We start from the raw sequence: 23344 nt of genomic DNA, 5'->3' as shown, positions 1-23344 counted from the left end.
GCAACTCCACTAGCTTTGTTCATAGTGATGCTTTCTAAGGCCCACTTGACTTCACATTCCAGGATGTCTGGCTCTAGGTGAGTGGTCACACCATCATGGTTATCTGGGTCAGAAAGATCTTTTTTGTATAGTTCTTCTGTGTATCCTTGCCACCTCTTCTTAATATCTTCTGCTTCTGTTAGGTCCATACCATTTCTGTCCTTTATTGAGCCCATCTTAGCATGAAATGTTCCCTTGGTATCCCTAATTTCTTGAAAAGATCTCTAGTCTTTCCCATTCTGTTGTTTTCCTCTATTTCTTTGCATTGATCACTGAGGAAGGCTTTCTTATCTCTCCTTGCTCTTCTTTGGAACTCTGCATACAATTGGATATATCTTTCCTTTTCTCATTTGCCTTTCACTTCTGAGCCTTAAATGAATCTGAGAATCATACTAGATGTATCTCTTTCTATCACCCCCACCTCTTAGAAGGTATATACCTTCTATATACCTCACTATATCTTCTAAATATCTCCCCAAATGACCTCCATTCTCTCTTCCTTGGATGCTCACTCTATCTTTGTGACAAGTTACTCTGTTTACAGTTTACTTTCCCTTACTAGTAGCAAGAAGTATAGTTCTAATGTGCACACCTGAATATGGAATTCCTCTACTTGAAACCCTTCACTATTTCCTCATGTCTTTTAGGATAAAGTATGAAATATTTCGGGTTTGCAGGTGGCGCTAGTGGTTAAAAACCCACCTCCCATGCAGGAGACATAAGAGGCTCAGGTTCGATCCCTGGATCAGGAAGATACCCTGGAGAAGGACATGGCAACCCACCCCAGTATTCTTGCCTGGAGATTCCCCATAGACACAAGAGACTGGTGAGCTACAGTCCATAGGGTTGCAAAATATTGAACATGACTAAAGCAATTTAGCATGCATGTATGAAATATTTTAGCAGGTGACACATGGCTTGTTTTGATTGTGCCCTGAATGATTTCTTCATCCTCATCTCCCATTGCTCTTCTAGTCCTACACACACTTTGCTTTAACCAATCTAAGCTATTTCTAGTTCCCCCAAGACGCCATATTTAGTATATGCCATTCCTTTATTTTCCATTCTTTACCTGCCAAATACCTATTCATTCTTCAAGATGCAGGTCAGCTGTTATCTTGAAGAAGAAGCCTTCTTATGCAAGGTTAGTTCCTCAACAGCCTTCCACAGCATCCTTTGTTCGTTTATCTCAGCACTGATCTCACAGAGTTACATCTCTTATGTTGTCAGTCTCCCTCACTAGAGTGTGAGTTCAAGGCTGGACTCTCCTTTAGCTATTTCTGTCTCTAATACCCCAAGTGGTTCAGTCCAGGTATATGGATACAATTTATGTTTAATCAACAAACGGATGGACAGGTGGATGGATGAAAAGGAAAGAGAGGATTTGGACATATTCTATGCCTCAAGAGGCAAAAATAGGACCAATCAGTGGAGATTACAGGGAGTCAGATTTCAGCTTGATTGGACTGCATTTAATGAAGGCAGTGAGCCTCATAATTGGAGGTACAAAAAAGAAAATTTAGACAAACCTTTAGCTAAGATTTCAAGTTTCTGATGAAACATTGAAGGAGGTGATCTTTAAGGTCTTCTCTGTCCCCAAGATACAGTAATTTGATGAAATAGGAAACAATAAAATGTGGTGAGTGTTCTAACTCTAGACCACATACCTGGAATCTAAGAGCAGTGATAAATTTGATACAAACTGTGGGGCAGAAAAAAGAGCTTTCAAGACAGATAGACAGACCTGAGGTTCACCCCCAGTTCTGTCTCTTCCCAGCTGTATAAACTCTTGGCAACTTACTGCTTCCCTTGGAACATTAGTTTCCTCTCTCCAGTACTAAGAAGAATTTCACAGAATCATTGTATGACAGGATGGTGAAGGAATACTTTCTATAGGAAGTGGGAGGAGAAGCTAATGGAAAAATACCTCCTTTAACTACAGAGACATTTCTAGGCATGATCCAAATCTGAGAAAAAATAAGAAGGAAAGAAAAGGTGACTGGTACTCCTTACCCTGATGTTTTCTGCAATGACTTCAGGGTCATTACAAATGGACTCAATGAAAAAGACCTATAAGAGAAACAAAAGAGAGATTTCAGCAAGGAATTATGTTTGGCATGAGCTAAACATAACTTGACTTCTTCTCAATGACTCTGAATCATCTTTAGAGGCAGCTCTTTAAAAAATATATATATAAATTTAGTTATTTTAATTGGGAGCTAATTACTTTACAATATTGTATTGGTTTTGCCATACATCAACATGATCTGCCATGGGTGTACATGTGTTTCCCATCCTGAACCCCCCTTCCACCTTCCTCCCCGTACCATCAGTCTGGGTCATCCCAATGCACCAGCCCCGAGCATCCTGTGTCATGCATCGAAACTGGACTGGCAAGTTGTTTCACATATGATATTATACATGTTTCAATGCCACTCTCCCAAATCATCCCACCCTTGCCCTTGCCCACAGAGTCCAAAAGACTGTTCTACACATCTGTGTCTCTTTTCTGTCTCTCATACAGGGTTATCATTACCATCTTTATGAATTCCATAAATATGCATTAGTATAGTGCATTGGTGTTTTTCTTTCTGGCTTACTTCACTCTGTATAACAAACTTCAGTTTCATCCACCTCATTAGAACTGATTCAAATGTATTCTTTTTAATGGCTGAATAATACTCCATTGTGTATATGTACCACTGCTTTCTTATCCACTCGTCTGCTGATGGACATCTAGGTTGCTTCCATTTCCTGGCTATTATAGAGAGTGCTGCGATGAACACTGGGGTACACATGTCTCTTTCAGTTCTGGTTTCCTCAGTGTGTATGCCCAGCAGTGGGATTGCTGGGTCATATGGCAGTTCTATTTCCAGTTTTTTAAGGAATCTCCACACTGTTCTCCATAGTAGTTGTACCAGTTTGCATTCCCACAAACAGTGTAAGATGGTTCCCTTTTCTCCACACCGTCTCCAGCATTTATTGCTTGTAGACTTTTGGATCGCAGCCATTCTGACTGGTGTGAAATGGTACCTTATTGTGGTTTTGATTTGCTTTCTCTGATAATGAGTGATGTTGAGCATCTTTTCATGTGTTTGTTAGCAATCTGTATGCCTTCTTTGGAGAAATGTCTGTTTAGTTCTTTGGCCCATTTTTTGATTGGGTCGTTTATTTTTCTGGAATTGAGCTGCATAAGTTGCTTGTATATTTTTGAGATTAATTTTTTGTCAGTTGCTTCATTTTCTATCATTTTCTCCCATTCTGAAGGCTATCTTTTCAGCTTGCTTATAGTTTCCATTTTTGTGCAGAAGCTTTTAATTTTAATTAGGGCCATTTATTTTTCCTTTCATTTCCAATATTCTGGGAGGTGGGTCATAGAGGATCCTGCTGTGATTTATGTTGGAGAGTGTTTTGCCTATGTTCTCCTCTAGGAGTTTTATAGTTTCCAGTCTTACGTTTAGGTTTTAATCCATTTTGAGTTTATTTTTGTGTATAGCGTTAAAAAGTGTTCTAGTTTCACTCTTTTACAAGTGGTTGACCAGTTTTCCCAGCACCACTTGTTAAAGAGATTATCTTTTCTGCATTGTATATTCTTGCCTCCTGTGTCAAAGATAAGGTGTCCATAGGTGCGTGGATTTTTCTCTGGGCTTTCTGTTTTGTTCCATTGATCAATATTTCTGTCTTTGTGCCAGTACCATACTGTCTTGATGACTGTGGCTTTATAGTAGAGCCTGAAGTCAGGCAAGTTGATTCCTCCAGTTCCATTCTTCTTTCTCAAGATTGCTTTGACTATTTCGAGGTTTTTTGTATTTCCATACAAATTGTGAAATTATTTGTTCTAGCTGTGTGAAAAATATCATTGGTAGCTTGGCAGGGATTGCACTGAATTTATAGATTGTTTGGGGTAGTGTACTCATTTTCACTACATTGATTCTTCCAATCCATGAACATGGTATATTTCTCCATCCATTAGTGTCCTCTTGGATTTCTTTCACCAGTGTTTTATAGTTTTCTATATATAGGTCTTTTGTTTCTTTAGGTACATATATTCCTAAGCATTTTATTCTATTCGTTGCAATGGTGAATGGACCTGTTTCCTTAATTTCTTGTTCTATTTTCTCATTATTAGTGTATAGGAATGCAAGGGATTTCTGTGTGTTGATTTTATATTCTGCAACTTTGCTATACTCATTAATTAGCTCTAGGAATTTTCTGGTGGAGTCTTTAGGGTTTTCTATGTAGAGGGTTTTCTATCATGTCATCTGCAAACAGTGAGAGTTTTACTTCTTTTCCAATTTGGATTCCTTTTATTTCTTTTTCTGCTCTGATTGCTGTGGCCAAAACTTCCAAAACTATGTTGAATAGTAGTGGTGAGAGTGGGCACCCTTGTCTTGTTCCTGACTTTAGGGGAAATGCTTTCAATTTTTCACCATTGAGGATAATGTTTGCTGTGGGTTTGTCATATATAGCTTTTATAATGTTGAGGTATGTTCCTTCTATTCCTGCTTTCTGGAGAGTTTTTATCATAAATGGATGTTGAATTTTGTCAAAGGCTTTCTCTGCCTCTATTGAGATAATCATATGGCTTTTATTTTTCAATTTGTTAATGTGGTGTATTACATTGATTGATTTGCGGATATTGAAGAATTCTTGCATCCCTGGGATAAAGCCCACTTGGTTATGGGGCTTTAATGTGTTGTTTTTTAATGTGTTGTTGGATTCTGATTGCTAGAATTTTGTTAAGGATTTTTACATCTATGTTCATCAGTGATATTGGCCTGTAGTCTTCTTTTTTTGTGGCATCTTTGTCAGGTTTTTGTATTAGGGTGATGGTGGCCTCATAGAATGAGTTTGAAAGTTGACCTTCCTCTGCAATTTTCTGGAAGAGTTTGAGTAGGATAGGTGTTAGCTCTTCTCTAAATTTTTGGTAGAATTCAGCTGTGAAGCCGTCTGGACCTGGGCTTTTTTTTTTTTTTTTGCTGGAAGATTTCTGATTACAGTTTCAGTTTCCGTGCTTGTGATGGGTTTTTTTAAGATTTTCTATTTCTTCCTGGTTCAGTTTTGGAAAGTTGTACTTTCCTAAGAATATGTCCATTTCTTCCATGTTGTGCATTTTATTGGCATATAATTGCTGATAGTAGTCTCTTATGAGCCTTTGTATTTTTGCGTTGTCTGTTGTGATCTCTCCATTTTCATTTCTAATTTTGTTGATTTGATTTTTCTCACTTCGTTTAAATGAGTCTGGCTAATGGTTTGTCAATTTTATTTATCCTTTCAAAGAACCAGCTTTTGGCTTTGTTGATTTTTGCTATGGTCTCCTTTGTTTCTTTCTTTTTTTTTTTTTTTCAGAGTTCAAAAGAATTTTATTTAGAATTTGACATTTGTACAGTTTGTCGAAAAACATCAAAAGTGTTTTAAAACACCTGGTCAAATTGAATCATAAACCACCACAAAGCAATAATTACTCAATCAACGTGAGAATAAAAGATTTTTAAGCCAAGTATAGAGTGTTTGGAAAGCAAAGAAATTCACAATCTGTTATCAAAATAGCTCAACATTACAAGAAAACTTTGTTCTATTAAGAGAAAAACAAACTCCAATCCTGCATCAGCCCACCCTCAATAACAAAATTCATTTACTTAATAAAATTGAATCCAGTCTCAGCCTTCACAGGTACAAAACTCTTTTTAAGGGCTCCATTTCTACAAACCTTCTACAACTTTATATATCCATATTCATTTAGCCATTGTTTTTCCATAAAAAAACAACTAACTCTATGACAAAATCATTATTTCCCCTTAATAAAATACATTTTCATTCCTCATACCTACTTTTGCTGAAAACTCACATCTTACTTTCTTGCATACTGACACATTTTGCTTATTATTTCTAGTAGTTTTGATTACATATTTTAATTATAATTTCAACTCTTAAGATATCATCTCTTAAAATCTCTAGCAAAACCTGAGAGGTAAAAATTTTTTGCATTTATTTCTGCCCTAATTTTTAAGATTTCTTTCCTTCTACTAACCCTGGGGTTCTTCATTTCTTCCTTTTCTAGTTGCTTTTAGTGTAGAGTTAGGTTATTTATTGGACTTTTTTCTTGTTTCATGAGGTATGCCTTCGTTGCTATGAACTTTCCCCTTAGCACTTATTTTACAGTGTCCCACAGGTTTTGGGCTGTTGTGTTTTCATTTTGATTCATTTCTATGCATATTTTGATTTCTTTTGTGATTTGGTGGTTATTCAGAAGCATGTTGTTCAGCCTCTATATGTTGGAATTTTTAATAGTTTGTTTTTCCTGTAATTGAGATCTAATCTTACTGCATTGTGGTCAGAAAAGATGCTTGGAATTATTTCATTTTTTTTTTTGAATTTACCAAGGCTAGATTTATGGCCCAGGACATGATCTATCCTGGAGAAGGTTCCATGTGTGCTTGAAAAAAAAGTGAAATTCATTGTTTTGGGATGAAATGTCTTATAGATATCAATTAGGTCCAACTGATCTATTGTTATCATTTAAAGTTTGTGTTTCATTTCTGTTTAGTTGGTCTATCCATAGGTATGGGTGGGGTATTAAAGTCTCCCACTATTATTGTGTCATTGTTAATTTCCCCTTTCATACTTGATAGCATTTGTCTTACATATTGTGGTGCTCCTATGTTGAGTGCATATATATTTATAATTGTGTTATCTTCTTCTTGGATTGATCCTTTGATCATTATATAGTGTCCTTCTTTGTCTGTTTTCACAGCCTTTGTTTTAAAGTCTATTTTATCTGATATGAGTATTGCTATTCTTGCTTTTGTTTGGTCTCTATTTGCATGGAATATCTTTTTCCAGCTCTTCACTTTCAGTCTGTATGTGTCCCTTGTTTTGAGGTGCGTCTCTTGTAGACAACATATATAAGGGTCTTGTTTTTGTATCCATTCAGCCAGTCTTTGTCTTTTGGTTGGGGCATTCAACCCACTTACATTTAAGGTAATTATTGATAAGTATGATCCCGTTGCCATTTACTTTATTATTTTGGGTTTGAGTTTATACACCCTTTTTGTTTCTTGTCTAGAGAAGATCCTTTAGCATTTGTTGGAGAGCTGGTTTGGTGGTGCTGAATTCTCTCAGCTTTTGCTTGTCTGTAAAGCTTTTGATTTCTCCTTCATATTTGAATGAGATCCTTGCTGGGTACAGTCATCTGGGCTGTAGGTTAATTTCTTTCATCACTTTAAGTATGTCTTGCCATTCCCTCGTGGCCTGAAGAGTTTCTATTGAAAGACCAGCTGTTATCCTTATGGGAATCCCCTTGTGTGTTATTTGTTGTTTTCCCCTTGCTGCTTTTAATATTTGTTCTTTTTGTTTGATCTTTGTTAATTTGATTAATATGCATCTTGGGGTGTTTCGCTTTGGGTTTATTTTATTTGGGACTTTCTGGGTTTCTTGGACTTGGGTGATTATTTCCTTCCCCATATAAGGGAAGTTTTCAACTATTATCTTCTCAAGTATTTTCTCATGGACTTTCTTTTTGTCTTCTTCTGGGACTCTTATGATTTGAATTTTGGGGCGTTTAACATTGTCTTGGAGGTCTCTGAGATTGTCCTCATTTCTTTTAATTCGTTTTTCTTTTTTCCTCTCTGATTCATTTATTTCTACCATTCTATCTTCTTCCTCACTAGTCCTATCTTCTGCCTTATTCTACTATTTATTCTAGTATCTTATTATACTATTTGTTCCCTCCAGAGTGTTTTTCATCTCGTTTATTGCATTATTCATTATATATTGACTCTTTTTTATTTCTTCTAGATCCTCGTTAAACCTTTCTTGCATCTTCTCAATCCTTGTCTCCAGGCTATTTATCTGTGATTCCATTTTGATTTCAAGATTTTGGATCATTTTCACTATCATTATTCGGAATTCTTTATCAGGTAGATTCCCTATCTCTTCCTCTTTTGTTTGGTTTGATGGGTATTTATCCCGTGCCTTTACGTTACTCTGTCTCTTCATCTTTTTTAAATTGCTGTGTTTGGGGTGGCCTTTCTGAATCATGGCAGTTTGTGGAGTTATCGTTATTGTGGAGTTTCCTCACTGTGGGTAGGGTTGTACAGGTGGCGTGTCAAGGTTTCCTGGTTAGGGAAGCTTGTGTCAGTGTTCTGGTGGGTGGAGCTGGATTTCTGCTCTCTGGAGTGCAATGAAGTGTCCAGTAATGAGTTATGAGATGTCAGTGTGTTTGGAGTGACTTTGGACAGCCTGTATATTGAAGCTCAGGGCTGTGTTCCTGTGTTGGTGGAGAATTTGAATGGTATGTCTTGCTTTAGAACTTATTGGTCCTTGGATGATGCTTGGTTTCAGTGTATGTATGGAGGCATTAGATGAGTTCCTGTCGATTAATGTTCCCTGGAGTCAGGAGTTCTCTGGTGTTCTCAGGATTTGGACTTAAACCTTCTGCTTCTGATTTTTAGTCTTATTTTTACAGTAGCCTCAAGACTTCTCCATATATACAGCACCACTGATAAAACATCTAGGTTTAAGATGAAAAGTTTCTCCACAGTGAGGGACACCCAGAGAGGTTCACAGAGTTACATGGAGAAGAGAAGAGAGAGGAGGGAGATAGAGGTGACCAGGATGAGATGAAGTGGAATCAAGAGAGGAGACAGAAAGCTAGCCAGTAATCACTTCCTTATGTGTGCTCCACAGTCTGGATCCCTCAGAGATGTTCATGGAGTTATACAGAGAAGATAAGAGGGAGGAAGGAGACAGGTCGCCAGGAGGATAAAAGGGGGAGTCAAAAGGTGAGAGACAGATTCAACCAGTAATCAGTTCCCTAAGTGTTCTCCACTGTCCGGAACACACAAAGAGATTCACAGAGTTTGGTATAGAAGAGAAGGGGGAGGGAGGAGATAGAGGTAACCTAGTGGAGAAAAAGGAGAGTCCAAAGGGGGAGAGAGCGGTCAAGCCAGTAATCTCGCTCCCAAGTAGAAATGGGTACTGAAAATTGGGTTCTTAAAGGTACAAAATTGATAACAAATACCAAAAAGCAAAGATTAAAAGTCTAGAGTAGAAGTTGGATTTTCAAAAAAACAATATTAATGAAAAAAGTCACAAAAATTATAATATATATATATATATATATATATATATATATATATATATATAAAGATAAAGTTTGCTTTAAAACCAGGGTCTCTTTTTTTGAAAACTAATAGTAGGTATTATTTTCTCCCATTCAGAGGGCTGTCTTTTCACCTTGCTTATATTTTCCTTTGTTGTGCAGAAGCTTTTAATTTTAATTAGATCCCATTTGTTTATTTTTGCTTTTATTTCCAGAATTCTGGGAGGTGGATCATAGAGGATCCTGCTGTGATTTATTTCTGAGAGTGTTTTGCCTATATTCTCCTCTAGGAGTTTTATAGTTTCTGGTCTTACATTTAGACCTTTAATCCATTTTGAGTTCATTTTTGTGTGCGGTGTTAGAAAGTGATCTAGTTTCATTTTTTTTGCAAGTGGTTGACCAGTTTTCCCAGCACCACTTGTTAAAGAGATTGTCTTTACTCCACTGTATATTCTTGCCTCCTTTGTTGAAGATAAGGTGTCCATATGTGTGTGGATTTATCTCTGGGCTTTCTATTTTGTTCCATTGATCTATATTTCTGTCTTTGTGCCAGTACCATACTATCTTGATGACTGTGGCTTTGTAGTAGAGCCTGAAGTCAGGCAAGTTGATTCCTCCAGTTCCATTCTTCTTTCTCAAGATTGCTTTGGCTATTCGAGGTTTTTTGTATTTCCATACAAATCTTGAAATTATTTGTTCTAGTTCTGTGAAAAATATCGTTGGTAGCTTGATAGGGATTGCATTGAATTTGTAAATTGCTTTGGGTAGTATACTCATTTTCACTATATTGATTCTTCTGATCCATGAGCATGGTATATTTCTCCATCTATTAGTGTCCTATTTGATTTCTTTCATCAGTGTTTTATAGTTTTCTATATATAGGTCTTTAGTTTCTTTAGGTAGATATATTCCTAAGTATTTTATTCTTTTCATTGCAATGGTGAATGGAATTGTTTCCTTAATTTCTTTTTCTACTTTCTCTTTATAACTGACAAACAACTAATCCCAAAAATATACAAGCAACTTATGCAGCTCAATTCCAGAAAAATAAATGACCCAATCAAAAAATGGGCCAAAGAACTAAATAGACATTTCTCCAAAGAAGATGTATGGATGGCTAACAAACAGATGAAAATATGCTCAACATCACTTATTATTAGAGAAATGCCACAAAAACCAAATGAGGTACCACTTCACACCAGTCAGAATGTCTGCGATCCAAAAATCTGCAAGCAATAAATGCTGGAGAGGGTGTGGAGAAAAGGGAACCCACACTGTTGATGGGAATGCAAACTAGTACAGCCACTATGGAGGACAGTGTGGAGATTCCTTAAAAAATTGCAAATAGAACTGCTTTATGACCCAGCAATCCCACTGCTGGGCATACACACTGAGGAAACCAGAATTGAAAGAGACACATGTACCCCAATGTTCATCGCAGCACTGTTTATAATAGCTAGGACATGGAAACAACGTAGATGTCCATCAGCAGATGAATGGATAAGAAAGCTGTGGTACATATACACAATGGAGTATTACTCAGCCGTTAAAAAGAATACATTTGAGTCAGTTCTAAGGAGATGGATGAAACTGGAGTCTGTTATACAGAGTGAAGTAAGCCAGAAAGAAAAACACCAATACAGTATACTAACACATATATTTGGAATTTAGAAAGATGGCAATGATGACCCTGTATGCAAGACAGGAAAAAAGACACAGATGTGTATAGCGGACTTTTGGACTCAGAGGGAGAGGGAGAGGGTGGGATGATTTGGGAGAATGTCATTGAAACATGTATACTATCATGTAAGAATCAAATTGCCAGTCTATGTCTGATGCAGGATACAGCATGCTTGGGGCTGGTGCACGGGGATGACCCAGAGAGATATTATGGGGAGGGAGGTGGGAGGGAGGTTCATGTTTGGGAACGCATGTACACCCGTGGTGGATTCATGTCAATGTATGGCAAAACCAATACAGTATTGTAAAGTAAAATAAAGTAAAAATAAAAATTAAAAAAAGAAAAGTAATAGTAGGTTATAAAAATGAAAATTAAAGGAGCAATAGAGGACTTAAAAATAAAAGAATTTAAATTAAAGAATGATAGTAAAAATAGTAAAAATATATCTAGGACTTTCTCTGGTGGTGTTGTGGGCAATGTGGGGTCAGTTCATTTTTGGATAGTTCCTTGATCTGGCTTATATTTCTCAAGATCTATAGGCCCCTTCCTATGTGGTTGGTACTAACTACAGGGTTTTAATCTATTGCACCTGTCACTTCCAAGGAGGTTCCCTCTGTTTTAGCTTCTTCTGTTCACTGGTCTTTTCAGTGTCTAATTTCCACCCTGGCACAAGGGGGCGGTGGTGGACACTCTTTTAGGCTCACTTGTTCAGTCATGCTGTGGGGAGGGAGGGATGCTGCAAACAAATAACACTGGCATGTGCTCGCAGTGTCTCAGCCACACTGGGTTTGCCCCCGCTCATGGTGTGTGTGCTTTCCCTGTCTACACTGCTTAGGCTTTAGGTTGCTCTGCTGGGAACTGTCTGAGGCTGGCCCTGGATTGTATGCCCTTCCCAGGTCTAAGCCGCTCAGGTTAAGGTACTTGGGTACTCCTCAAAGGTGCATACTCTGTTGGGCCTACATTTTGTGCCCTTCCGAGGTCTGAGCAGCCAGGTGATCAGGTGTTTGGAGAGCATGGTCACTGTGACTTATCGTCTCCCTCGTCCCTGCCTCTCGGTTTTCTGGGTGCACAACCAGCACACCTTCTCAGGTGGATGTTGACCGTTCAGAATCCCAAGAAGTCTTGGTTAGCAATGAAGCCTGCTTGTAGTTTGGTAGATGATGCCCCTCTGGGGCCGTGATTGCCCCCTTCTGGCTCTGGCTGCCCTCGCCTGCCTGTCAACAGAGGGGGATGGGCCTGCCTGCAGCCGGCTAGCTCTGCTCAGTCCTTTGTTCTGTGAGGGGGCCTGACGGTGTCTTAGGTTAGGGTTTTTTGCATGGTAGTTATCCCACGGTCTGGTTTGCTAGCCCAAGTTAGTTCACTCAGATTGCCCTCGGGGCATTCAGGCCCGGTCCTTACTCTAAGCAATGCAGCCCGCACCTCCCTGCGCAGCCCTCACTTGCTCGTGGCGGATGCAGGCATCTGCGCTGCTTCTCCACTGGGGGAGTTACCATTGGGCACGTAATCTGTGGGTTTTAATTATTTATTTATTTTTCCTGCTGATTATGTTGCCCTCTGTGGTTCCAAGGCTTGGCACAGACTCGGCAGTGAGAGTGTTTCCTGGTGTTTGGAAACGTCTCTTTTTTGACTCCCTTTCCAGGACAGAGCTCCGTCCCTACCTCTTTTGTCTCTCTTTTTGTCTTTTATATTTTTTCCTACCTCCTTTCAAAGACAATGGGCTGCTTTGATGGGTGCCTGATGTCCTCTGCTGGCATTCAGAAGTTGTTTTGTGGAATTTACTCAGTGTTACAGGCATTTGCAACAATGTAATTTCATATAGTGGTGCTTTTAGGATTCTGAGTTTTATGAGGCAGATTGGCCCTAAATTGTAGTGATTCCATCTCCTCCTTCGTCATACCCATCCACCAGTGTCAGCTTCTCAGTAATTATCTTCCATTGCCCTATGTGGCATCCCTTCTTTCCTGTTCTGTTCTGTTTTTCTGTTTCTAACTGTGATCTGGAGAGCCGTATAACTCAATTAAAATGCTGAGCCTATGGTAGCTGATTTGGCATCTCTGTTCCCTGGTTTGGCTTTCTTTGGGGTTTGCTCATAGATGAGTAGGCTCTAGATAAGAGTTGAAGAGTTACTCTACCTTGTAACCATGTTCTTTAGCAAACTGCAGAATCAGTGACCGTCGTTCTCTGGTAGTGTTGGTGGCATCAAAAACCTAGAGGCACACGATGAGATTGGTTTGCCTTAAATCTAGTTCTGATAGAATGCCTACTCTTTGACCATCCCTATGCTAAGCAAATGGTTTCAAGGAGGAGATAAAACTTGGCCAGGGTTTTGAAGGATTTGAAATGACTTATATCAATTTCTCAAGCATTCATTGAGCCCTTGCTGTCTTCCCAGAGATGTAGCAGACTCTGTAATCACAAAAAGGCCAGAGGAAAACTGTGGAATTCTATTAGGCCAATTTTACGGGTAAAATAGCTGAGACTTAGAAGAAGGGTTTCTTTTATCCAAGGCCACTGAGACTTACTGACAAAGCAGAGTTGAAACTGATTTTCTCAGCTCCTAGGTGAAGCTTCTTCCCTCCCTATCACTTTGGAGTTCTTTGAAGCCCTTTTAGAATTTCCAAATCCTATGTCAGAGATTTATGAGATTAAATTGACTAGGTGTTTAGGTAAATCTCTAGAACTTAAAAATGTTTCTATTGCAGTCAGATTCTAGTGTAGTCCTGTTGAATTCTTGGGGATAGAGTGGTAGACTCTATTGATTAGGAGTATAGATTCTGGAGCTATACAACCTGTACTCCAGTTCTGGCCTACTCTTTGGGAAAATATTTAACTATTTGGTCTTTCTGCACTACATTTTTCTGGGGTATAAAATGGAGTATAGTAAAAAATATTTTTATCTTGTGGGGAAGGGTGGAATTAAATTAATACATGCAAAGTGCTTAAAATAATGTATAGAACATAATAAACACTCAGCATATATTAGCTCTTCTCCATCCCAACAGAAACCCAAGAGAAAAAGCAAATTTCCTTACTGCAACACGACCTTCCTCATGGCTGAGATAGCTGTGAACATCTTTCAGGGCTGCTAAGGCACACTGCCTGAAAAAGATGAAGAAAGAAACAGACAGCTACTATACCAAAGATGGATTCCTCTCTATTCTGCATTATCTTATACACTATATCTCAAATGTCATACATTAAATTATTCATCTGTTGAATATCTACAAAGGGTGTTCTATGTTCTAAGAATTATAACAAGCACAGAGAAGTCACACAGTTGAAAATGGCTCTGTGTAGACATCTTAGGGGCATAACATACCCAGGAAAAGTAAACTAATGACCGAGCCATACTATCAAGGGCTCTAAACCTTGAACTAATAGTGCTTAAACTGAACTGGGTCTTGAACCCACGAAGAGCCTGGATACATAGTCTGTAAAGTAGAAGGCATTCCTGGCACATATAACAGGACAAACACAGGTAACATGATGGAAATGTATTTACACTTTTGACAAAAATCTGTTTAGTGATTACTCTTTGTTGGGTTCCATTATGAGAATATAGATCAATAAATGAGACTCAGGCTCTGTTCTGAAAGCGTTCAGAGTCTTGTAGAAGACAAACACCTCGAGGTTGAATGGATGAGATCAGAGTGGGCCAAATTACTGAGACTCTTATTTTAAATGCTAGACTAAATTTCCACTCTTTCCTGTCAGAAATAAGAAACTGTTAAAAGTTCTTAAGCAGGGGATGGATATGACCAGAAATAGGTTTCAGTTAAAATAGTGTAAGGATTGTCTTAACTAGTTTCCTTACTAACCCAAATTGCTCTGCTGTACTCCACTATTATCTGAATAGAGGCCTCCTTCAGCCAGGGGACAGCAAAGGTCTTTAAAATGTTAGGTACTCACTTCCTGATAAGTAGGGCCTCCATGTTGTCGGGAAGAAAGAATTCGTAGTTCTTGTAGCTCACTGCCTCTCGTCGATATTGACCTAAATTAAACACTGAAAGCAGGAAGCCCTGGTGAAGTGGTTGGGAAGATCTCAGTGGCAAAAAAAAAAAAAAAAAAAAAGTCCTTTCTGGGAGGGATCTCAGAGGTAAAAGAAGGTAAAGTTTCTAATTATATAATATGTATACAAAGCCTCAAATTATGGCGTCCAGCTCACTTACTCCTCACAACAACCTTAAAAAGTAGGAATCGCTATTCCCATTTTATAAATGAGAAAATGAAATTTCAGAGAAAGGAAGTAACTCTCATTGTAAGTGGAGAGCTGGGATTCAAACAAAGGTCTGTTTGGTTCCAAAGCTGGTGATCTTTCCACTATTTCATTTTATCATAAACTACAAAACTTTTAATGTCCCACTCCATTGGAAAGATAAAGAAACTGGGATCCTGGGAGTAAACCAAGGGTCAAACATTGAGCAAGCTGGGGGCATAACTAGACTTGGCCTTCTGATACCTAGTCCAATGTTATCATACTTTATGCATCAGTATAGAGAACCTAGATATGTTGGACTTTTTAGGCCATACTTTCTCATTTGTAGTGGTGATAAACCAGAGAGGAAAGAGGGAAAGGGGGAACAAGGGGATAATAGGCAAAGAGGTAATGTACTATTTCATTCATTCATCCAACAAATACTTTCTCATGTCTACTTTGTAAATCAGGACATGAGTTCTGGAGTCTCAGAGATGAACCAGATCTGCATGATGGATCCACAAGAAGCTCACCATGCAGAAGGCAGGACATAGAATAAACCAGGAAACAGAGAGCTCTCACCCAGTTTATTAAGTGCTATGACAGAGTCATGCAAAAGAGTAAGGGGGAAGGAAAGACTAACTAAACTTAGAGTAGTCTCAGAAGCTTATTTTGGAGAAAGCACCATTTGTACCAGTCTTTATAGGAAGGCAGACCTTTAATAGGCAGGCATGGTGTGTGGGAGAGGGGAACAAAGATATTCCAGGTAGAGGAACAGTTTGAGCAAGTGTGTGGCATTGGCAGAATGCAGGACATGAGTCATCCAATTGTGACTGAGGCATGTGAGCTTGGCAGAGGCCAATCATGAAGGGCCTTGAACAAATGATAGGCTAACGGGCTTGGATCTAAACCTGCCAGTCAAGGGAACCTTTGGTAGCTACAGATATGGGCAGCTATGTGTTTGAAACATGACTCTGAGGGTCTCTGTGTGAGTGGAGCAGATGGGAAGCAGGTGCATAGGAGCAGAGACCCATCTGCCACCATCACATGTGCCCCTACACTCAGCAGAGGCTCTTCAGAGCCTGCAGTCATACAAGAACTATTCCTTCTCCCCTTCTCTTCTGCCAATGTCCTATTCCTCCCACAGGAGGAATATACCATACCTCCCAGCTCAAATATACCATATATGGAAGATTTCACTGCCTTCTAGGTGGTGATTTCCTCTGTGAGACCCTCAGTACCCTGCTCTGGGATTCTTCAGTGACATGTTGCATTCTTATGCACCCTAGTCAAATGGAGAAATCTTCAAGGATGGGGTGTGAATCTCATCTAGTTTTGCATGTCCAGTGCATAGTATGGGTTTTGGCACATGGAGGACCAGTCGGAAACTCACCAGTGAATGAGAGAAACAGAAAGTAAATGAAGGAAAAGAAGAAATGGGAGAAGGAGAGGAGAAGACTGGAGAGAGGGAGGGAAGGGGGCAGATAGGGTGTTGGGATGGTCAAGAGAAATGAGAGGAAAAACATGGAGAGGGGTACAGGTCCAATGTGGATTCTCTCCTCTTTCCATCAGTAGTGCCAAGTATCAGACAGTGAGTGTCAGAGTCAGACACAGTGAGTGTTAGGCTTTGGAATCAACCAGATGTGGGTTCGTATCTTGGTTCCATCACCTTGTGTTCCATCACCCTGGTTGATGTTACATACATGTGATGTGTTCCATCACATGGTGACCACGTGCCTTCAGACAAGATGCATCAACTCTTGGGCATTAGTTTCATCAACTGTGGGATGATGATAATACTAGTCCCTCCCACATGGGTATTTTAGAGCTTAAGAATAGATGTGAGTTCTTTGAGGGCAGGGGTCCTATTTTACTTGTTTTTCTTTGCCCAACATCCAACAAGGGCCTTGACACAACTGTGCTCAACAAATAATTAGTGACTGAGCAAATGAATGCCTGAGAAGAACTTTTTCTGCACTGGTGAGTAGTGCTCCATTCCACAAGAGAGACAGGCTAAGCACTTGCTTAGTGTACCAGTAAAGACACAGCCCAGTAAAAGTTTTCAGCTTAGTGGATATGCATTAAAATCATTAATATAGTCATTAGGGGATAAATTTAAAAAATAGGTAGACGTTGTTACATTTACTGATTTTATTCTGAATTACATATGATGCAGGGGCACCCTAACTCTTAGCGTTTAGAGCCTCTAAATGTCTTAATTTTGTCCTACTTGAGCAACTGAAATGAATAAGCTCTAATCTCTTACCCCAGAGCAGCTCCTGGGGCGAGAGACCCAGACACACAATACACTATGTAATTAGTGTTGGCATAGAGGAGGCTGTAGAAAGCATTGGTGTGGGAGCCCAGAGAAGCATGGTCCTAGGGAGAACAGAGGAGTCAAATAGGAATGGAGATACGGGGTGGGGATAGAGAAACCAAAAAGAGAATAGAAGAGAATGATTGCTGAATAAGAGGTAGTAAGCAGAAAAGAGATCACATGGGGAGAAAGGAAAGCTGGAAGCAGGGAGTGTGGGAGGAGACTGACAGGCTGTGAAGGAGACACCTCTTGAAGTGGAAAGAGGCAGGGTCACTTCCAGCTAGGGATGGGGAGAAGCAAGGCACAGACCTAAGGAAAGGCTTGGAGACAGGACGCTTTCTGCACTGGAGAGGTGAGCTAAAGTGCCTGCTATACTGAAGAGCTTGTGGGGGCCTCCAGGCTGGGGTTTCAACATGCTTTACTCCATACATCCCTACGTTCTGAAGGAAACCTTAAGGTTGTAAAGAAATGGTAATGCTAATAGAGTAGCATTATTGATATAATATTAATAAAAATGGTAATAAGAGTAATATGTTATTGATAGGGTGATTTTGAGGTCTTCCAAAATAGACCTTCTCTGAAACAGATGTTTAATCTTATTGATTTTCCTATACTTAGCCCCTAGCATAAGATTTAGCACTGGGTATGTACTTAAGAAATTGTAAAATTTATGAAGGTAGTAGTAGCAGTAGTAGAAATAGTAGTAGCAGTCATAGTAGTAGTAGTAGTAGCAGTAGCAGCAGTAATAATACTAGCAATAGTCTTAGTACTATTAATAGTGGTTTGAGACATTCCTGTCCTACTGGCTTTGCTCTTTTGAGGTTAGCTACCTTACTCTATACTCCATCAGTGTTCTATAGAGGGTTGTAGAACAAAGGGTTTCAGAGACATACCTTTAGTTGGTGTTCCTATCCAGTTGAGGTAGCGTGTGAGCTTTGTTGAGATGTAGGTCTTTCCTCGAGCTGGTAAACCCACCATGATCACCATCGTGGGGGAATTTGTAAACTGTGGTATGGATGCTGGAAGACAAACAGAGCTTCAAATCTTATCCTCAGATTCATATGATATTAAGTTATCATCACAGAGATGTAAAATTTAAAAGGGCCTCTCTCCAACCATTAAATAACAAGGAAAAAAAAACCCTAGAAAATGGAAACTTATCTTCATTGAATCCATGAGCAAACTGAGATTGCAGTGCAAAATGCTAACCCCAAATATGTAGATGCAGGCATCTGCAGGGAGAAACAGGGCCCAGGAATTTGCTTATCTTTTACAGATACTACTGAATAACATATAAGCATAAGAAGTTACAGCTAGATTCCTGAGGACTTTCAAGGTGGTGGAGGAGTTAGACAGGGAGATCAACTTCCTCCCAACAAATGTATTAAAAATCCATCTGCATATGGGATAACTCCTACAGAATACCTTCTGAACACTGACAGAAGACCCTACACTTCCAAAAAGGGAAGTTAGTCTCCTCAGAATGAGTGTGTGAATTTCTTTGAGTGTTCTGGGCTGTTTGTGTTGCTTTCGCCATTAGTCTTGGGGTTTTGTCTTCTATGCTGTGTGGCCTGTGAAATCTTCCTACTACAGTAAGGGGTTGGGGCCAAACTCTAGAGGTGGGAGATCCAAGCCCAGGACTTTGGATCACCAGAGAGCTCCCAAACCCATGGAACATTAATCAATGAGAGCTCTCCCCAAAGCCTCCATCTCAGCACTAAGACCAAGACACACTCAAAGGCCAGCAAGCTCCAGTGCCAGACACTTCATGCCAAATCTTCAGCAAAATAGGAACTCAACCCTGCCCATTAGCAGACAGGTTTCCCAAAGTCATGCCAAGCCCACTAACATCCCAGAACACTTTATTGGACATGGCACTGTCCTTCAGAAAGTCAAGATCCAGCTCCATTCGCCAGAACACAGACACAAGCTCCCCAATGGGAAACCTTCATAAGGCACTGTTCCAAACCCACCCGAGTGGGGGCAGACTTGAAAATGAGTAGCAACTAAGACCTTCTAGCCTGTAGAAGGGTGACTCCAAGCACAGTAAATTAAACAAAATGAAAAGACAGAGGAAATATGCAACAGTTGAAGGAACATGGTAAAAACACCCAAGACAAAACAAATGAAGAGGAAATAGGCAGTCTATGTGAACAAGAATTCATAGTAATGATTGTAGAGATGATCCAAAACTTTGGAAATAAAATGGAGGCACAGATAAATAGACTGGAGGCATGGATCAAAAAGAAGAAATGTTTAACAAGAATTTAGAAGAAATAAAGATTAGAAAATAAGCAATGAACTACACAATAACAGATTAATAATACACTAGAGGGAAACAATAGCAGAATAACTGAGAGTGAATGAGCTGGAAGATAGAGTGGTGGAAATAAGTGAAGTAGAGCAGAGTAAAGAAAAAAGGATCAAAAGAAATAAGAACAGTCTCACAGAACTCTGGGACAACATTCAGTGAACCAACATTGGAATTATAGGGGTCGCAGAAGAAGAAGAGTAAAAGAAAGGGTATGGAAAAATATTTGAGGAGATTATAGTAAAAAACTTCCCTAACATGGGAAAAGAAATAACCACTCAAGTCAAGAAGCCCAGAGAGTCCCATAAGGGTAAACCCAAGGAGAAACATGCCAAGACACATATTAATCAAGCCAATGAAAATTAAGAAGAACAAATATTAAAAGTAGCAAGGGAAAAGCAACAAATAACATACAACGGGATTTCCATAAAGCTAACAGCTCATCTTTCAACAGAAATTCTGCAGGCCAGAAGAGAGTGGCAGGGTATACTTAAAGTGATGAAAGGAGGAAAACCTACAACCAAGATTACTCCATCCAGCAAGGATCTCATTGAGATGTGAAGGAGAAATCAAAAATTTTCCAGACAAGCAGAAGTTAAGAGAATACAGCACCACCAAACCACTTTTACAGCAAATGCTAAAGGAACTTCCCTAGACAGGAAACATAAGAGAAAGAAAAAAACCTGTAAAAGCAAATCCAAAAACAACAAAGCAAATGGTAATAGGATCATACATATCAATAATTACCTTTTGTAAATGGAATAAATGCTCCAACCAAAAGACATAGATTGGCTGAATGGATACAAAAGCAAGACTCCTGTATATTCTATCTACAAGAGACCCATGCAAATGGAAATCAAAAGAAAGTGGGAGTAGAAATATTCATATCAGATAAAATAGACTTTAAAATAAAGACTGCTATAAGAGACAAGAAAGGACACTATATAATGATCAAGGGATTAATCCAAGAGGAAGATAAAACAATTATACATTTATATACACTAAACATAGGAGCACCACAATACATAAGGCAAATAGCAGAAACTATTATAGGGGAAATCAACAGTAACACAATAATAATGGGGGACTTTAACACTTTACTCACACCAATGGACAGATGATCCAGACAGAAAATTAATAAGAAAACACAAACTTTAAATGATACATTGGACCAATTAGATCTAATTGATATCTACAGGGCATTTCTTCCAAAAACAATAGATTTCATTTTTTCTAACATACACATGGAAAATTCTTCAGGATATATCACATCTTGGGTCATAAAACAAGCTGCAACATATTTTTAAAAGTTGAAATCATTTCAAGCATCTTTTTTGACCACAGCATTATGAGATTTGACATCAACTACAGGAAAAACTATTAAAAACACAAATACTAGGAGGTTAAACAATACACTTCTGAATAAATGAGAGGTCACTGAATAAATTAAAGAAGAAATAAAAAATGCTTGGAAGCAAATGATGATGAAAACACAAGTCAAAACCAATGGGATGAAGGAAAAGCAGTGCTAAGAGGGAAGTTTATAGCAATACAAGCCTACTTCAAGAAACAAGAGAAACATCAAATAAACAACCTAACCCTACACCTAAAGCAACCTGAAAAAGAAAAAAAAAAGCCAAAGTTAGTAGAAGTAAAGAAATTGTAAAGATCAAAGCAAAAATAAATGAAAAAGAAATGTAGACAATAGCAAAGATCAATAAAACTACAAGCTGGTTCTTTGAGATGATAAACAAAATTAAAGATCATTAGCCAGACTCATCAAGAGAAAAGGGAGAAGACTCAAATCAATAAAATCAGAAATGAAAAGGAAGTTACAGCAGACAATGTAGAAATACAAAAGATCATAAGAGACTACTATGAGCAACTATATGCCAATAAAATGGACAAACTTGAAGAAATGGACAAATTCTTATAAAAATATGACCTCCAAAACTGATCCAGGAAGAAATAGAAAACATAGACTAATCACAAGCACAGAAATCAAAATGGCAATAAAAAATCTTCTAACAAACAAAAGCCCAGGGCCAGATGGCTTCACAGGCTAATTCTACCAAAATTTCAGAGAAGAGCTAACATGTATCTTCCTCAAATTTTCCAGAAAATTGTAGAGGAAAGAAAACTCTTGAACTAATTCTATGAGGCCACTATCACCCTGATACCAAAACCAGACAAAAATGCTACAAAAAAAGAAAATAAGAGGTCAATATCACTGATGAACATAGACGGAAAAATCTTCAACAAAATTCTAGCAAAGAGAATCCAACAGCACATTAAAAAGATCATACATCATGATTAAGTGGGCTTTATCCCAGGGATTAGAGAAGGAAATGGCAATCCACTCCAGTGTTCTTGCCTGGAGAATCCCAGGGATGGCAGAGCCTGGTGGGCTGCCGTCTATGGGGTCACACAGAGTCGGACACGACTGAAGTGACTTAGCAGCAGTATCCCAGGGATGCAAGAATTCTTCAGTATATGCAAATTAATTAATCTGATATACCGTATTAACAAATTGAAAGATAAAAAACATATGATCATCTCAATAGATGCAGAAAAAGCTTTTGCAAAATTCAACATCCACTTATGATTAAAAACACTCTCCAGAAAATAGGCATAGAAGGAAAATATCTCAACATCATAAAGGCTATATGTGACAAACCCACAGCAAACATTATCCCTAATGGCGAAAAACTGAAAGCATTTCCTCTAAGATCAGGAGCAAGACAAGGGTGCCCATTCTTGCCACTACAATTCAACATGTTTTTGGAAGTCCTAGCCACAGAAATGAAAGAAAAGAAAAAAAAAAGGAATGTAGGTTGTAAAAAAAGAAATAAAACTGTCACCACTAGCAGATGACATGATGTGTGTGTTATGTGTTAAGTTGTTTCAGTCATATCTGACTCTTTGTGATCCTATGGATGGTAGTGCACCAGGCTCCTCTGCCCATGGGATTCTCCAGGCAAAAATACCAGAGTGAATTGTCATATCCTCCTCTAAGGGATTTTCCAGACCCAGGGATCAAACCTGCATCTCTTATGTCTCCTACATAGGTAAGGCAGGTTCTTTACCACTAATGCCACCTGGGAAGTCCCCTCAAAATAAAGGTAGGCTAGAAGTAACAGCCTGGTAAAAGATACACCATGCAAATATGCCACCAGAAAATTACTAAATCTAATCAGTGAGTATAGGAAAGTTGTAGGATATAAAATTATTACACAGAAATCCATAGCATTCTTTACACTAACAATGAAAAATAAGAAAGAGAAATTAAAGAAACAGTTGCATTCACCATTGCAAAAAAAAAAAAAAAGAACAAAATACCTAGGAATAAACCTACCTGAGGATATGAAAGACCTGTATGCAGAAAACTATAAAACACTGATGAAAGAAATCAAAGATGACACAAACAGATGGAGAGATATACTGTGTTCCTGGATTGGAAGAATCAATATTGTGAAAATGACTATGTTACCCAAAGCAATCTACAGAATCAGTGCAATCCTGATCAAACTATTGATGGTATATTTTTAAAGAACTAGAACAAAAAAGTTCACAATTTGTATGGAAATATATAGACCACGAATAGCAAAAGCAATCTTAAAAACGAAAAATGGAGCTGGATGCATCAACTTTCCTGACTGAAGACTATACAACAAAGCTATAGTCATCAAAACAGCATG

At 38.6% G+C, this 23344-nt stretch overlaps 1 protein-coding gene across 19 annotated transcripts in view; it reads right to left on the bottom strand.

The window, feature by feature from the left end:
* The window catches only part of PFKFB1 (6-phosphofructo-2-kinase/fructose-2,6-biphosphatase 1), a 135589-nt gene that overhangs the window by 29511 nt on the left and 82734 nt on the right, over positions 1–23344 (bottom strand). For all 19 annotated transcript variants that reach the window (XM_070291593.1, XM_070291583.1, XM_070291589.1 and 16 more), the window contains 5 exons: positions 18229–18354; positions 14733–14826; positions 13856–13922; positions 12956–13030; positions 2053–2109 (listed from right to left, as the gene is read on the bottom strand). In XM_070291593.1, coding sequence (XP_070147694.1) covers positions 2053–2109; positions 12956–13030; positions 13856–13922; positions 14733–14826; positions 18229–18354 — 419 coding nt within the window. The remainder of the gene's footprint in view (positions 1–2052; positions 2110–12955; positions 13031–13855; positions 13923–14732; positions 14827–18228; positions 18355–23344) is intronic.

The sequence above is a fragment of the Ovis canadensis genome, chromosome X (assembly GCF_042477335.2).
Source record: "Ovis canadensis isolate MfBH-ARS-UI-01 breed Bighorn chromosome X, ARS-UI_OviCan_v2, whole genome shotgun sequence".
NCBI classification, from domain to species: domain Eukaryota; kingdom Metazoa; phylum Chordata; class Mammalia; order Artiodactyla; family Bovidae; genus Ovis; species Ovis canadensis.
The sequence above is the reverse complement of the archived record's forward strand: the minus strand, read 5'-3'. Positions and strand labels throughout refer to the sequence as shown.